The sequence below is a fragment of the Aptenodytes forsteri genome, unplaced genomic scaffold (assembly GCF_000699145.1).
Source record: "Aptenodytes forsteri isolate BGI_AS27 unplaced genomic scaffold, ASM69914v1 Scaffold69, whole genome shotgun sequence".
NCBI lineage: Eukaryota > Metazoa > Chordata > Aves > Sphenisciformes > Spheniscidae > Aptenodytes > Aptenodytes forsteri.
The window spans coordinates 4,234,719-4,253,204 of record NW_008795885.1 but is presented as its reverse complement, the minus strand read 5'-3'; the positions used below and the strand labels follow the sequence as shown (position 1 = coordinate 4,253,204).

At 34.7% G+C, this 18,486-nt stretch overlaps 1 protein-coding gene across 1 annotated transcript in view; it reads left to right on the top strand.

The window, feature by feature from the left end:
* The window catches only part of MAN2A1 (mannosidase alpha class 2A member 1), a 153,400-nt gene that overhangs the window by 97,515 nt on the left and 37,399 nt on the right, over positions 1–18,486 (top strand). Inside the window, exons 13-15 of the mRNA XM_009284206.2 lie at positions 15,163–15,328; positions 17,292–17,522; positions 17,635–17,757. Coding sequence (XP_009282481.1) covers positions 15,163–15,328; positions 17,292–17,522; positions 17,635–17,757 — 520 coding nt within the window. The remainder of the gene's footprint in view (positions 1–15,162; positions 15,329–17,291; positions 17,523–17,634; positions 17,758–18,486) is intronic.

Here is an 18,486-nt window from a genome sequence, read left to right as displayed (position 1 = left end):
ACACTTTCAAAGCAGTACGTAAGTGCACACTACTTCATGTTTCCTTTGTTGTTAAAATTTTCATTTTAATATCTGTATGTTCAATTATTTTCTCTTACAAAAATGAGCTTAGTCTTTCTAGGCTTCTAACTTTATCTCTGGTTATAGTCTGAATCTCCACTAACATTATTACCATTGTGAAAAGTGGTATGTAAACTGAGACACTAACTTTTGCTTAAATCTAGTATGTGAATATTATGACTGCATCTGAGTTTTCTAGGTAATCAGTGAAGATGTAAAATGTTAATATCAGTAGAATCTTAAATTCAACTTGATTTATCATTAAGTACTGTTGTGCTTAAACTTCAGAGTTTGAAGCTTCTAAGAAACTGATTTTTCATTTCAAATTTTGAGGCATCAGCAGATTGAAAATACTGGTTGTCATCAAAACTTTATTATTTGGTTATCTTCTATTCATAACAGTCTTTATTGTTCATGTCTGTAGCATGAAATCTCTAGATTTCTTTCTGTTATTGTGTTCTAGTATACCAAAATGTGGGATAGAAATTAAGTCAATGTAACTGGCAAGGTGTTACTTTTGTTCAATTGGCTGAATATTTAGCTTTTTGTAGTTCCGCATTTCTGTGTCAAGATTTTTAAAAATAGCAGTTTTGTAAATTGATTATTCTTACAAAAGTTTTGTTCATATCACCTATAAATTTAGAGGAACGCTACTGATGGGAAGCTCATAAGATAATGTTTTTTTCATCTGATTAATTACTCAATAATTTTCCTATTTTTTTGTTATTTTACTGAGTCAATACTGTGAATTTGAAATCTAACCTACTTTTCAACAGGAAAGTAGTTGGTAGTATGCTTTTGCCTCTCTCATCCAGCCTTCCTTTTTGATGTTTTTTAGTAAAACATCTTAGTGTTCTCTTCACTGCTTGTGAAAGTTGTAGTCAGTAGTGAAAACTGATCAGACTGTACAGGAGAGCTAGTACAACTTGATTGCATGGAAAAAAAAGAAAAGAGGGGGGGAAAAAAAAAAATCTGTCTTTCAGTAGTCATTGTACCAGTACGAAGTAGCTCCACATCGTTGTGTAGTTGAGAGGTATCTTTCAAACTGTTTCTAAGTAGGTACCACTTTTAATATTTTTGGTATCTTTTGCCCCCCCACCTATGCATCTCTTCTCTGTAGTGCTCTGTTGCCATCTTTTTATGAATCCGTAGTTTTATAAAAAAAATTAATGTGTTAATTTCAATGAAATAGGTATGTAGAGTACTTTAAATCTTACTGTGACTCTGCCACCTTAGAACAACTCAGTGGTCTTATGATTGGGCTTTTGAGTACTGAATTTATGTTGTGTTTAATTACACTAAACCCCGTTTAACTGACAAATTAAGCTGCATGCTTTTTTAAGAAATTGTTACTTCCAGCTGAAAAACAAAGCTTTCACAAGATAATATCCAACTAGATATGGAACTACTTTTGTCTTGTTCTGAAATTAACAATTATTACCATGTGACGTGGAGACAAAGCTGATATGAGTGTGCTGATAAACTGGATACTGTATCATATTTCTGTGAGAGCCCTGTCCTGTGATACAATCATTGCTTCTTGGGAATAGTCTGCCAGAGGTCATACTTCCCAAATGGCAAATGACTTGCATTCACTGGACGTTGGGGGGGGGAGTGGATTTGAACCTCTTGCCATCCAGTTTAAGCTGACGGCTGTTGATGAAGGGTATGTTGACAGTGTGAGTGGCAAGATTTCCTAGCTATTTCTATCTATAGTGTTTCCTGGAGACGGCATTGCAGGGGAATGTAATACATGACCAAATAACTGAATTGGCTGTCTGTACCAACTTGGACTTTGTAGTAGTACTGTTTGACACAACATGGCGAACCTAGGAGTAAATGAGACCTAACAATATCAATCATGCTTTTTTTTCCCTTTACTGAGCTCCATTGCACACTACAAGCATGGTGTAAGGCATCCCATCTGAACTGAAGATACTATGATACTGAAAGATTTTTAAAAATCATTGATTTAGGATTATTTTCAGTGTTAAACCAACAATACTTATAACTTGCCCACAAATTATTTTTGTCAGCTAATTGTAGAGGAATGGTATGATAGCCTTCTTGTCAGGCTAGTTTAATAGCTTAGCAGACACATTTTCCACTAGCTGAAATATTCAGGTTGCCCAGAGGATTAATTCTGAGTAGGATACACTGTAATCAAGGATTACTTCAAAGATCTGTCAAAGCACCAAGCAGTTTAATGACATCCACCTTATAAAAGAAAGATTCATTTTTCCCAATAGAGGATACAAAATAATCTGGAATATTGTCCTTACTTCAATATCTATGAGTAGGTTTTGGCATAAGGTTGTAATTAACAAAGTTTTGACATAAGTTGTGTTCATCCTGTTAGGTCCAAAATTTGTGATCTTTTTTGAGAAAGAAAATTCTGATTTACCTTTAAGATTTTGCAAGTTGGTTACCTTTTCAGAAATTCACTTGGCAGGTGTACCCACTGCTTTCTCAACACAGCTTTCATTTCTACATTATAGTGCTATGTCATTAAGTTTAATGTGTGATAAAAAATAATGTACAAAGGTCAAAAATTCTTGGCAGAGTAGTGTGTGTGTTACTGTATTTGGCTGGAAGGTGACAGCAAGGATAACTTACCTGAGAAGGAAACTTTGTTGGTGTGATATACCAAAAGGCAAAGCTGTCCTGATGATGTGAAGCAATTGATTAAAACTTCATACCAAAGAAACTGTATCTTTCTGAGCTTAGAAGGTGACTGGATTGGTAATGTTTTAATGTTCTCATTTGGCAACTTTAACTTTGGTGGTAGGTTTTGGGGATTTTTTTTGACCTGTGTTGCCCATGTTGGTACGATCAATCTAAACAGTTGTCCAATGTAGTTATAAGGCGAGGATGCTCCGACAGTATTTGACATTTTAATAATATACATTTCAATTACCTTTTATGCTTGCATGAATTCTAAGGCATATGTATTTCTAGTTATATACTGAAACAGTTTAAAAAAAAAGACAGTTGAAAGACAGGTATTTTCAATTGTCAATGGGGGGAAAAATGTTTAGAGAAAACAAGAAAGAATACAGTAACATTTAAAATTAGGCTAAAAATATCTGTGGCAGTTCATACATTGTTAATATGCACACTTGTTCCCTGGGGAGGGGGGGAAACAAAACCAAAAACAAACAAACAGTTTTAGCTTTTTATTAGATGAAATAGTGATAGCAATATGCACAACCTTTTTATGCTTTTGTTAAAGTGAAACCTCTGTATTAGTAACTTTAAGTGAGGTGGACAGGATGAATGGTCATTCAGTCAAGCCTTAAGACTCTTTTCTTCTCTTAAGAAACAACATTTAATTAAGCACTTGTATTCTTAGCACAGTAGTGCAAGTAATGAAAAAAATTAGAAAACCCTTTGAAATTATATGTGAAGAGCTGCACTTTTAGTTTCCAATACCCTGGCTGCTGAGGCTGAATACAGCCTAATGATTTTTTTAAAAAATACTTTAAAGTGTTAATCTCAGTGTTCAGTTGCCTGATCAATTTACTAGATTTCGGGTGACCTGTAACTGCCATGAACATGTTCTATTTGTAGTAAACTCAAGGTAATTTTGACTAAATTGAAGGGGTATTTAAAAAGCATTCTCCCTCTTGATTTTCATGATGGAAGAGCTGTTGCAAAGGCAATGAAATGCTTGGCTGACACAGGGTAACTCAGGCATCCGAATCCTGAAACTCAGTTAAAAATCATTTTGGCAAAAGTGGTGACTTCAAAATGAACAAAACCAAAAGCAGTATACATTCATTCTGCTTTATAGGTGGACGTTAGCTGTGCAACTACCTTTATGACCAAAACCGGCAAATTCTGCATGGACAATGTCTAATGGGAGAGGAAGTGAGGGGCGTGGAAGAGCTCACGGCACCTTGATCTCTTAATTCCCACTCTTTCTGTCAGGTCACAGCAGTTTTTCAGAGATTTCCATTTTTACTGTGCAAGTTTTCTACTTGTGTTAATTACAGTACGTGCAGGCTTATCTCAGAACTCACTCCCTGCACTGGCAGTTGACATTTCACTAAAAGTTTATCTGGGAACTCTGAAAACAAAACAACAGATAAGCTAAAGGATGAATGTCTGTTTTGATGCAGGGGATAGCTCTTTAAAACTCAACTGTGGTTCATTTTTTGAGTTATTATAAATTTTCATTATTAAGAAAAAAGCAGCTTTGATTTGCAATTAATTGCACTCCAAAGCTTTCTGTGGAATTAAACTTTATTTTTCAAAACTCAGTTTTGACTGTCATGCTTCTGAATTCAAGTTGTACTAAAAGTTACTAAATTTCAAACTTTTAATCATTACCTTTTCAGTGCATAAAAATTCTTATAAATCCATTTTTTTTTCAGTTTTTGGTCTGTCTTATCGTTGATAAAGCAATGATAGTCTGTTCTAAATATTTTTGTTTACTGACTGTCTTTGAAATTGCAGTTGTAAAATTAAACCAGTAAATAAGTTGATACATTTTGTAGTGTTTGTAGAATCTTTGGAGTTTCTCAAAACTGCACAAATTTAGGATTTTTGGTTCAATGCACAGAATTTCAACAATTTGGGGGGGGGGTGTTGCAATACCAGTGCAATCAGATTGTGAAGGTGTTTGATGCTTCAGTTGCTATAAAAAATTATAACGTTAAAATGAAAAATCCCACAATTAGGTGTTACAAGAAATTTCTGGGTTCCTCTGAAAACACTGTTTGTAATGGAAGTGTCATATGAGATGCAGAAAGAATAGATAAACTAAACATGCTTTGGGGGGAGGAAAAAACCTGGGTTTGTTTTTCAAAAAACAAAAAGTGATCATTATGAAGGAATATGCTAGTGAAGAACTGAATACAACTGAAAGATCTGCATTGTATGCATGTACTTGTTGAAGCAGCTTTGGAAGTAGAAGATACACATTTTCAGTATATTAGTATATTTGTGTATTATTTCTTTTTTTTCCAGGCACTGGCCCCTTCAGCCTTTTTACTGGAGTTGCTTTGAGGCAATACTGTAGTTAGTCCAAGGCGCTCAAGGCACAGACTGAAGTGATATAGCATACTTAAAGTCTTTCTGCTCTTCTGAACCAGATTTTTTTTCCCTTCTAAATGCAGATTTATAAAGCCTGCACTACAAGAGGAACAAGGAAAGGATTTTAGTGAAGGTACTTCCTGATCCTGAAAAAGTCAGGGGGCTTCAAGCCCATCTTGGACTTCAGAACACCTCACAACTTTGTGGTAAAAGAAAAATTTAAAATAGTGCCTTTGGACTTAATCCTTTTATCCTTAATTGGAGAGTAGTTATGTGCTCCAGATTAGGATATGTGTGCCACTAGAATCCATCCAAATCATAGGAAGTATGTGTATCTGGCATATGTAGTAGGTACATAACATTTTAAAAGTCTTGTCTTAGGTTGATGTTGGTTTTTTGTGTTCTCAAAATTTATAGTTCTTGCTGTGCTGTTGTCTGTGTTTATCGTGAATGCTGTTTTCTTGAGGGTGTTCCATGGTTTGTGCTTGAGAAAACCACACAAAGGTCCTGTTTCCTGTGAGAGTAGAGGGATGCAATATGTACCTATCATCTGCCTAATTCTCTGCCTTTTGCATGAGCAATGGATATTATAAAGATATATCTGTGGACTTATAAAAAGATAATTGATAGGAATGTGTGTGTGTGTGAGTTCTCTCACCTTTATTAATGAATCTAAAGTTTGACTTTGGGTTTGTCATTACAAAGGGCATTCCTGGAGTGATTCAGAATTCTGAAATGTCAAGCTAAGATAATGGACCTTTTTTTTTTTTTTAAAGTACAGTATCATTGTTTTTAATTATTTGTATGTGAATCAGAACTGTCAGCCATTACTGCTTTTAGAAAGAATGTGTAATTTTAACATTATAGCTCTATTTCTAAACTGAGCATTTAGCTTCCTCTTCGAATGCTGTTATAATGATAGCATAATACTATTTTGTGTTAGTTGCAACTCTGCTGAATTCTTGTGAATTTACGTATTTATTGATAGTATCTCTTTTTTATTTCTTGATGTCACCAGTTTGATTTTATAATGAAAAGCTGATCTGTGGATAATAGATTCTGTTTCCACCTTTGCTTTTATACCTTATGAAAGAAACACAGATTTATATTGTGTGGTTGTAGCTTCAAGTTGAGATTGGATTCCTACTAATTCTTCTGCAGGATTTTTTTCATAAACTGGAAAAGACGTCTTATTTAGGAAGAGGCAAAAATCTTTATATTTATCATATGTATATGATAATATTTGATGATATATTTTCAAGATTAATATTCTACTCTGTAATAAACAGTTTAATTGGATTATAAGAATTGCTGCTTAGATGTAAATTGATTTTTTTTTTTGTTACATCTGTGACAGTATTGATAGTCCCAAATTCGGATTCTTAAATTTACAAGAAGTTTAGCTGGATGTGATGCAGAGGACCATATTAGCATTATTTATCTTATCCAGTTAAGTAAGCTGAAGAATCTGCTTAGACTTTATCCAGTCAATGAAGAGCCCCTTGGGAAGGTATCAGAATCTTCTTTTGGGGAGAACTTGCTTTTCTCTGACTATATAGAGGAGAACTGTTTGCTTAACTTGAATTTTTATTAAACCACCCATATTCCCACTGCCCCATATTTCATGTTCACATCTGACAGTTTATCTGAGACTGCAGCTTTTTAATCGTAAGGTTTTCCTCACAAAGGACTTTTTTATTTAATTAGATGTCTAGGATTGTATAGCTACAAATGCTAATGGTTTCAGCATCTACTGTATCTGGGAGGAAGTGTACATTAAAGCTGTAGCAATTACTGAAAATAAGTGTTGTAATATAATTACGTGTGTTGATGCAGTTTAAAGCACACTTTTGCTGTAGTTTCATTTGGTGCTCTGAGCTTAACTTGGTATAGCTTTTTGTGAAAGTTCATTCTCACAATGTGAGGATTAAATTTTAAAAAAACCACTAACCCAAACAGGAATATTTCTATTTGTATCAATCGTGCTAATAGAGTAGAATGTAAATAGATTATAAAATTTGAAGTCATAGTGGGAACAAACACTCTATATAGGATTAGAATTTAAAACTATCTTAGTAAACTGGAGCCAATATTTCGTAGTCAAAGAATGAAATGAAGCAGGCAAGTGGAAGTATTGCACACCACATGGAAAAATAATGTGGGGACTAACCAAATAGGCATTAGTGAAGCAGAAAAAGACTAGACGTTACAGAAGATCAGATTGAGAGAGTTACTTGTATGGTGTCAGAGGCTATTTTGCTTTTGGATGATTTAAATGGAAATGTTCTGTGTTAAAATGCAGCTGAAATAGTGTGCTACACTCAGAGTGATGAAGGCTTCATCAAAAATATGGTATCTAGTTTTAGAAAACATACTTTGAGAGATGAGACTTTGAGAAGGCTTAACAGGAAAATGAGAGTACTAAGTTGAAGAAAGCGACCAAAGAGATGTTGAAAGAGTATCATCTGTTTGGTTTGAAAAGGCTGATAATGAAAAAAAAATACAGGTTTGTTGCAAAGAGAATCAGTTGCATTATTCTTGCAGTGGAAAAAAGGAAGACATAATTAGAAGAAATGTTTAATGTAAATTAATTAAAAATTTAATTGTATATTAGCAAAATGGGTGCTTGAGCTGCAGAACAGTATAAACAGTTTTGGACATTTTCAAGGGTAGTGATTGCAGCATTTGTCAAAGGTTGTCCTGCTGATTTCTCATTCTGGGTAAGAGGTGAAACTACAGCAACCTTCTAGTCCACTGTTTTTTTAATTAATATCTAGATTTTCCTTTTGTCTCTTGAATTTAGTCCTGAGAGTCATAGCAAAACAGCATATTTTGCAGTACCCAGCATGGTCTAAGGTTATAGGCTAGTCTGTTTTGTACATACTGTTTTTATTTGACCAACTGCAATAAATGAGCAAAGTGGACTGGTTTAAGGCATACAAGACCTTCCAGTGACCTGAAATGTTACTTGGTGTTTGTATGAGAACTAGTTGCTCTAATGAGAGAACAGCTCTGCTTACAACCGCTGTCCCTAATGCACAAGCACAGCAATTTATCCTCAGTTAGTCATACAGGCAAAAGGAATTTTCTGTTTAGGATAAATAGGGTTTTTTTCCTCTGACAAATGTTATTTTGGTACTTGGCAGATCTACTATAAAAGGAGGAGTGTTTCTGTATCGCTTTTGATGAAAGAGCTGTCTGAGTGCCGGGTATTTTAACGGTTTTACACATTAAATAATGTTTGCAGAGTAATACATTATTTTTTTTTTTTTTACTATGGATAGGTAGGTTTCTGATGAGGTGAGAAGTGTTGAGTAGAGTAATAACTACTTACATTAGTAGCAACAGATCAGTTCTCTATAAGAATGCAGGGGTCAAGATACTTCCTAATACTGGAAAATTCTGGATTTTGCCTCTGCCTCTCACCCTGCCCCCCCATATATGTAGCATATATGGTATATGTATATGTATGTATCTAGTTATATTTATAAAAGAAATATCCTAAATCCCTAACACCAGATTTCTGTAAATTAGTTGGTATGATTTGACCTGGAAGTGTATTTTCCCTTCTGTAAAAAAAACCCAAATTCTAATGCAGAATTAATCCATCTTATGGGTATTTGTGATGTTGCTTCCTTTCTGAATATAAACGAAGAAGAAAAAAATTATTTTTGGATTATTGGACAAGTATCCATGCATATCTCTTAAAAAATACATTAAATAATTCCTCAGGGGCTTATGGACTTTTTAACTCAAAGTTAACTGACAAATTGATTTCCACATTCTTTGTTTCCTCATTTTTTGGTAGGGTTTGCCACTATTAAAAGAAAGTTGTGAGCCAAATGTCATTGATAATAGTTCAAGATACACAGAGGCTTAGAGTTCAGTGTTTTGAATAACATGTATTAGAAAAAGTAAAATTTGGATGAAATCAGGAGAACTTTTTACATTTCAGAAATAAATATTCATGTGGCAGAGGGGAAAATGAGGATGCTTTTAAAAAATACTTGTAGAATCAAATTTTCTTTAAAACAAGCATGAATCAGTCTTGAATACCTTCAGAAACTGGACTGGCCACGTGATTTTCATGCATGAAATTTTGAATGACTTTGTCCAAAACTTTCTCTCTTACCAAACTGTCTTGCTAAATAAATTTTGAATAGGACTGAAAGGTGTCTTGAAATGCTGTGAAACATACAGTTTCTAAAGCTCAATTTAGTGACTGATAGAAGAGCTGTAGAAAAAAGCATTAATCTTCTGTCAAGGAGAGTGTCATAATCATAAGCCTGCACAGTTGGCTTTTGATTAGTCTTGTTCCTAAAGAAATATTAAGAACATGGCTTGAGATACTAGAAAATGTCTAATTTTTGAAGAACTGGAGGAGCAGCGTGACCACATGATTTCAGATGATACCCTTAATCCCTTTTTAAAAAAAAAAAATGAAGTTGATTAAAGGACACTTCAAGTTGTATGTATGGCATTTATATGGCTTTTTTTTTTTTTTTAAAGCTTCCAACAGATGGCAGAAGTCACATAATTCAGATTTTTTTTTAATGGTATTTTTGGCAGCTAGCATGGCAAGAGGTGCTTTACGCAGTTTAAATACTAATCCCCAGTTCGTTTCCACCTTGTACACATCAGTGTTTACTAATTAAACAATCTTACTATCTACTGACTCTTCTCACATATTTCAAAGTAATTTTTTCTTGCATATTTTCAGATATGGAAAAATTTGAATTCTCTCCTGGCCACCCATTTGATGTCTGGAGAGTTTTTATTGTTTTATTGTCCCAGTGAGATGAGTCTGTTTAGAGAATTTCAGATTTGTTTAGAATTCTAAAATCTTAGTCCCTAAAAGTCCATCAACTGCCAAGATCTCAGAATACCTTTGAGTTGAATTCTGGTTTCTAACCCACCAGTCTTCCTGGTGATTTTTAACACATGTAGAGTTACTTCAATTCCTTTTCTTTAGGGCTTAAGGCATTTTAATGTGTATTCATGATTTTTCCCTCCCTTCTCAATTTGGATGTACTTGTAGCAGTTTTGCTTTTTTCACCACTTAGCTGTTTTTTAGCTTAGCCTCTGTAACAGAAGAGGGAAAGAAACTAACCAGCTTCGAAGGTGCTGTTCATGTAACTTTGCATTGAAATTGTGCATAAGTGCCCAGAGAACTGGTTCTGATGAGCTATAATGGGAAATGCTCTAATCTGTCTGCGAAGGTTTGTCAGAGAAATTCTAGTAAAATTGGTCAGTCTCAGCTAGAGTGCCTCAAGGAATTGGGTCTCAAAGCGAACTTGAATAAAAGTCCTCCACTAAGCAATGAAAGCTGTTCTAAGCTGTCCTGAGTCCAAGTGTCTTGAAGAGGTGGTTTTCTGAATAATCCTTTGTCATTGATGATCCTCTGACATTTACTAGTAAGGAGTTCCAGTTTCTCACATTAGTTGAACGCATCGCTTGTGAAGGCAGCATTGAATGAACTTTAAAAGAAAAGGTAATTGTGTTGCGGGTGTTACCAGTAAATGTGTCTATGCATCAATATATATGTATGCCCATATGTTTATGCACATCAGTGAGACAAAAAAAAGGTGGTCTGAAATAATGTAACTTTTCAGTTTAAGAAATGAAATTTGCAGTAGCATTCTTCTAGGAGAACAAGATTAAAGTGGTTGGAGATCTGAATCAGCTTTATTCACATTTTGCCTGTGAATATAGCTACACCAGTTTACATATTTTCTTGATAATTTAATAAAGAAAGTATTTGAAATAAGAATGGAAGGTGGCTTTTTTCAGCTCTGGCTGAAAATGTTTCACAGCAAGTTAAATCTTTACTACAGGAAAGACTAGTAAAAATATTCTTTGATGCTTGAATGTACGTATTTAATAGACAATTTTATTAATGGCATATGGTAGGTTATATAAGGAAAATGATCATGCTTGTATGAATAAAAGATACTCGTTCTGGGTTTCAGAGACCCAGAAAAGTATGGGGTAAAAAAATTCAAGGTATATCTTTCCAAAAGTGTCTGAAAAGCAGGTGGCAGGATTTGCTTTTCTGAAATTGCAAATATTTGCATATCAGAGATGCATCCAATTCAGGATTAAGAGCTCAAATCTGCACCTGTTTCTCATTTTTTGAGGAGCTGAGAGCAGTTTACTCCTGCTCCCATTGCTCAGATGGAATATGTGGTCTGTGTGTGAGTAAATTGGTTGTGGTTTTATCTGTAGAAAGTTATATGATTTCCTTTTGTTTCAATACAGTTTATATTAAAATAGTGTCAGAATTCTTTGATTTCTTGAATAAGTGAAAGAAACAATGGCTGACACTTGGCCATAATGGTGTTTCTAAAGTAAAATATTTTGGGCAAAATTTTTCATCTGGATTTTACCACTAGGCATTAAAAACCCTCCCCCTTTATTTGGACAAAAGATGTGAGCTTTTGTAGTTTTCTTGATGCTGTTGCCAAAGACCAGTGATCTGAATAATGAAAGGAAAATAATTGCTTGCTGCTTCTGAAAGACAGTAATATTCATGTTTTTGCCTTAAAATCTGGAATAGAAAACCTTTAAATATTGTCAAGTTGCTTCTCTGTGTAATGTCACCACAATACATTAAGTAGTTGTACTCTACATTTGTGGATGACATTCTTTGTAATGATACAGCTTAAGTGAAGTGTAGTTCTTTTGTTTCATAGAGAATTTAAAATATTTATAGTGGGATGTTATTTAAGGGTGGGAGTTGAATGATACTTCAGAAGTAATGTGATTTAGTTACATTAGTCACTGCTTTTGTATATGCACAAGAATTATATCTTACTGAGTATAAATACTTCAGTCCTGCTGAAATAAATTTTGCAAACAAAATACTAGCATCTAGGCAAAATTCCTGCATTTCAACTGCTGAAAATCTGCCCTGTCATTACTAGCTTCGTCTGACTGCTTATTACTCTTACATACACATAATGCACTTACAATACATTGATTCAAGAAGGTATAAAACGTACGTACCTTGGTACAACAATAGCTTTGTTTTATCCAAATATAAAAAATAAAAAAAAATAGTCTGGTGAAATATGGTGGTAACATGGCAGTTCCTAAGGTCTTTTGTCATGGGTAAATTCGTCATGCGACTAATTAAAGTTGTGAAACGTGTTTATATCAATGGAAAGGTGAACAAAGTTTCTGGAAATATTTTTACATGAATATGTTCTTTGTTTGGCAGATAATTTAAATTTAATGAGGATGTATAGCATTACTAGAAATGAATTGTATGCATAAGGTAGCATTTTACTTGGAGGCATAAGAATTGAGGAATTCCACTGTATAGAAAGAAAAGATGTTTGTAATGTTCTATTGAGGGATGAGAATGATGATTTATTCTGAGCTTTGGTGTTGGATCATCTCTTAGATCTGTATTGTTTCTGACACTGTTCTTACACTCTTCTTTCACAGTATATGAGGAGTTCTTAAAGTATTTCACTAATTTTTTTTTTTTTTCTTTCTACTTTTTAAGGGGTCTAGACTGAGAGCAGTATTGGTTTAGTTTGGTTTTGATTCCACAACTGTTACAAAAAAATTATGTTAACATTTAAATTAAAATCTTTTCCAAAAGAAGACATCTTCAGTTAAGCAAAAGTGTAAAATGACCTACCCCAGCCTAGGGGAGGCTCTCACAAAGTCTTGCACAAGTTCTTAAAGACTCCAAAAGCTGACCAAGAGTACAGTTAACTATTGTGTTGTCTAGTAATCTAGGAGTCTTCAACATGAAACAGGGCAAAAAGCATCCCAAAGTGTTTTTGGTTGTGCTGGAAGGCAACTGACCACAGTTAGATGCACAAATACGCAAGGAAAATAGTTGTTATGCACAGAAGTCATGACTTAAAAATATTTAGCAGAGGAATCTTCATCTAAGGAGCTAAAAGGAAAATATTTTTTTATGGGAAGCCCATTCTATATATGGCAGGTAATCCAAAGGTTCTTGGTAGAAAAAGCTAATATAGCCTCTGATTTTAGTTTATTCAACTAATGAGAAGTTGGAGTTGACCTTTCCTACTGATTGTGAGGTAATAGGGTAGGAGTTAAGGGCTATGAAATTGAAGATTAACAGCCTAAGTTTGATGCAGGGAAAAAAGAGCCAATAAAAAGATAAGGGGAAAATGGTAGCCTGGTTAGTGTTCATAAGGATTCTGAGTATCCATAGAGCGAAACTGCATTTATTGAAATTAAAGTAGTGTTGCAAAAAAAAAATCAAAGGGCAGGATGGAAAGAGAGTAGGTGAGATTCTTCAGCACTATAGAGAAGGAAGAATTTTCCTTGTGTATGGGTATTGCATTCATAGTTCAGAGGTGGATTAACTTAGTCTCTCTGACTTTACACCGAAATTGTGTAGAAGTCCTCTCTCTCAGAATAAGGAGGAGTTAAATTTGTACTTCCTTATTAACTCTAAGCAGTTTGCTGCTGCCTCTCAGCCCTGAAATGTTGCTCTTTCATTATTTCCAAAGTATCATCTCAGCAGTTTTGTCCACTGCCTGCCAGATTTTATGATGCCAGGGAGACCTCACTCTCCTCTGGCATGTGTGTAGAGGAGGGCTACCCTCAGTCCATTTAGAGCTAATGTTGGAAAAGAGAAAAGATTGAAGAGTTTAGCTATGTAAGTCACTTGTTAGCAGGACCTTAGTTGTACTGTAGTGCCAGGCTAGCAAATAATGGAGCACAGAGCATCTAAATGTATGGGTAAGGAACCTGGAAGACTTACAGTCAGAATGTGAGATTATGGAAAGAGGTTCAAGCTACAGTTGATGTTTAAGTTAAAAGACCTGAGTGACAGAATGAGATTTCTAGTTTGGGTGGAAGGAGACAATTCTAGATGAAGCGGTTTGATCTGTGAAGGTGGTAACTGAATTTGAAGGTTAGGATGTGAAAGGAAAAGAAAGAAAATCACTGACAAAACCCTGAGGAATCTGCATAGAAAACAGAACAGAGAATGAGGAGAATCTACTTAGAAGAAATGCCGAAGGAGTGATTTGATAAGTAACAAGTGGATATCATGGAAACTGTTGAAAGATAAGATTTCATGAAGAAGTAAACTGTGTTTTACAGTGGGAAGGGTCAAGGAGGTTGAAGATAGACTATTGGTTCTGCTGTGTATCTAAGAAGTTATTAGAAATTTTGTCAAGAACATTTTTCATTGTTAAAGACAATTTTTTTAAAGGATGAAATAAGCAGAGGGGAACTTCAGGGAACAGTTGTAAATAGTGCATTCTTTGAGCTTGGCAATGAAAAGATAGGAAATACAATGATAGTCCTACAGATGCATAAAGCACAAATGTTCTAGTATCATTTTATTTTTCTATACCATACAATATATGAACCTGTAATAAAAAAAAAAAATTATGTAGGCTAATAAAGTTGCTTTATACAGTTTCAGGGCTGATTCTTTTGGTTAGTAACATAATCTGTGCTCAAATGGAAGAACAGGCATAAGATTACATAGAGATTAGTTATTCCATATGTACCTAATAAAATTATTTCAGCGTATATGCAGACAGTTGCCATAGGAAATGTTGGTAAATTATAATTTAAATAATTCTGAACTTTCCCTTATAGCAGAGAGAAACTAGTTGCTTTAAAGAATATATATCAGATATGTGTATGTACAGCAGGTTTTGTTCATTACTTGATTGTTTCTAAATTATGTTAAAGGGAAAGCAACTGTGGATAAGAATTTAATAGTTCAGACTGAAAAATACATTTAAAATACCCTTAAATATTTCAATTGTGCTTGCAACTGTTAATAGCAATTCTTTAGTAGTTAAGATGGGAAATCAATAAGGTATTTTCAAAATTGCTTGGAAAAATAATAGCATTAAAAAAAGAAGATCTGCCAAGAATTGATGTTAAATATCCATTGTTTCCTGGTTATGTTTTGCATATTTATTTGTTGTGGTATGTACCTGTTGTTCTAACATTGTTTCAATGCTTTGTATGTAAAATTTATGTGCAATAATATTAAACCTGAAGGAGGAAGCTTGTTTGCCAAAAGATAATTTGGCAAATATGTTTTCGCAGGTACCTTTTGATATATAATCCTACGGAACAAGAGCGATTTTCAGTGGTTTCAGTCAATGTGAATTCACCCAGAGTGAAATTATTATCTCCTTTGGGAAAACCTGTTACTGTCCAGATTAGTGCTGTTTGGGATGGAGCAACTACAGTATCACATGAAGCATATCAGGTATGATACTTTAAGTAAAAAGCATTAAGGTATTTTTTTGACAGATATTGTAGCTTCACAGTTGAAGAAAATGGAAAGCATACTTCAAATATTGGCAGTTCTGTCTTCTGCAGATAATGCCATTAATTCAGTCATTTTAAGGAAAAAAAAAAACCATATATATTTAGCATTAACGTTTCTTAAACTGGTAAGTTTTTAAACTTTTGTGATATGGAGTATTACATTTAAAGGGTTAGTTTCGGCTGCATGAACAGAAAATACTGGATGTGTGTCTTTTCCCCCAACTTTCTAAAGCTGCTTTTTCCTTCAAGTGATAGTCCATATACACAGTCACACAGTCTGTATGTGCTCAAGCACTCCAGCTGGAAGGTTTTGTAAGTGCAATGGCTTAAGCAGTTAGATTCTGATTTTTTTGTTGTTGTTCTGGGGTTTTTTTGTCTTCCAGTTATAGAGGCTGGATAATAATCTCCTTTACTCTTATACTCAAGCTAGACAGATGACTTTGAGTCCGCCTCTTGTTTTTGGTTTTAAACAAAGTTTCTGAGAATTTTTGAATCATACATCATTATAGAAGATTGTCCTCAATGATCATACTTCAGAAACTGTATTTTGTTAAATTCCTGGTGATACAATACTACTGTATAAGCTCTATTTTTTTACTTCCAGGCTTACAGTCTTAGTCTGATTCCTTTTGACTTGGGAGCCAAGTTGAACTTGTTTCAGGATAACATTCCTGCGAAGATAATTCAATAAGTGTCTCTCAGTTGTCCTCCAAAGGGATAATTATTGATAGTTGTTGTGGGGTAACCCCAGTAAGCAGCTCGGCCCCACACAGCTGCTCGCTCACTGTCCCCAGTGGGATGGGGGAGCGACTTGAAAGAGTAAAAGGGTGAAAACTCGAGGATTGAGATAAAGACAGCTTAATAGGTAAAGCAAAAGCTGTGCATGTGAGCTAAGTGAAATGAGGAAATCATTCACTCCTTCCCGTCGGCAGGCAGGTGTTCAGCCATCTCCAGGAAAGCAGGGCTCCATCGCACATAATGGTTACTTGGGAAGAAAAACGCCATCACTCCGAACGTCCCCCCTTCCTTCTTCTTTCCCCAGCTTTATATGCTGAGCATGACATCATATGGTATGGAATATCCCTTTGGTCAGTTGGGGTCAGCTGTCCCGGCTGTGTGCCCTCCCAACTTCTTGTGCACCCCCAGCCTACTCGCTGGCAGAGCAGCATGGGAAGCTGAAAAGGCCCTGATGCTGCGTATGCTGAGGCCCATATGCTCAGCAATAGCTAAAACATCCCTGTGTTATCAACACTGTTGGTATCAAAATGTAGCCTCATACTACGTTGAAGACATTCAACTCTATCCCAGGCAAAACCAGTACAATAATTAACACTGTTAATTGCCTGAAGAAGAAATAAAATTGCATATCTATACCTCAAATTCTAAGCAAATTGCTTTGGAGATCTACCTTGTGTATTTCTCTTCTATGCAGGTTACTTTATAGCTCCTAAATAACCAGAGACTAAAAATGAGACAGTTGCTTTATATTTTCCTATTTAAATTTGTGGATTTTTAAATGCAACTTAAGTGATAAGTAGGGTCTATGTGCACTTGATGCGCTACACACATATCTTTAATGCACAGCGAATATCCTCAGAACTGCACATCACAGCTAATATTCTTTTTTAACAAGATTCAAAATCATTGCATTAATATAACAGTGATCTTGATGCCAAGCAAATTAGAGATGCAGACATTTTTGTTTGCTAATTCTTCTTAACATGCTTCAGCTATTAATTTTGGAATGTCATTTGTAAGTTCATATTCATTTATGGAATATGGGAAAAAATTCAGCCATCCTAAAATTATTGAATCAAAAGGAGTTACTCTGAGCATAAATTTAGTATAAAAAGTTGATACTTTGATGTTTTTAGTAATGGCTTCTTCTTTGCTCCCAACAGATCTTTTTCGTGGCGCATCTACCACCTCTGGGGCTTGGAGTTTACCAGCTTTTGGAGGTTCAGAGTTCAGAAGCAGTTTTAGCAGACTATAACATATACATGAAGAACAGTAGGCAGGAGAAGCCAGACAGACTTTTCAACATAAAAGAGATGCAGAATTCTGTGGATAATATAATCTTAGAAAATTCTTACATGAAACTATGGTTTTCTGGAATGTCTGGATTACTGGAGGTGTGTTGCAGTATATTACGAAACACTATGTTTTACTTTTTTAAGAAATTCTGTTCTTACTCGTGGAAACCTAAATGTGTCAACTATTTCAAACATGATTCTCTGTCCTTAGAAAATGAATACCAAAGATGATGGTAAAAATCATCAAATGAAGGTGGAGTTTGCCTGGTATGGAACTACAAGTAACCGGGATAAAAGTGGAGCTTATCTCTTCTTACCAGATGGAGATGCCAAGGTAAATCTTCCATTTGCAGAGAAATTCTGATCTTGAAGTAACTTGAAGCATTCTGCAAATACAGATTGGAAGAGCTAGTTTTCCCCAACACTGAAATACAGCTGTGTGGCTAGAAATAATGACATCAGTTACTGAAATGATTGGCAGAATTTCATAATTAATAACCCTAGATTTTGGTAAAAACACTGCATTAATTTTAAAGTGTAAAAATATACAGAATATTTATGATTCACCAAAAAACTTAAATAAGATGCTACCCTTGCAAGAAATCCAGTGAGATGTGACCATTCACTATCAAAAAAATAAGTTCACTTTCACTTCCTATGGTGAAAATGTATAGGTCATACTGATTCATTTCTGCATTTCTTCACTTTTCTGATTCTGAAGACTTCTTTATTGTGAATGAGGAGCTTCCAGTTCATAGTGTAGTACTTTTTTTAGCTGATATTAGCATATGTAGTTTAATATAGTAATTAAGATACTGAGTCCCTATTGATGAATGTAAAGACAGAGTAGCAAGCAACTATTCTGATTTAGTTGCCTAGGGTTATCAGTATTTTTAGCTGCGTAATTATTGGAGGGAGGGCAACAGCATACTCTTAATAGTTTCCAAATTGGAAATTCAGAAATGAAAGTGTTCTTACACTGACTTAATTACCATACGGAATCTACTGTACCACTTTTGGAACTGGAAAGGTGATATTTCAGAAAGCAGATGATGAGATAATG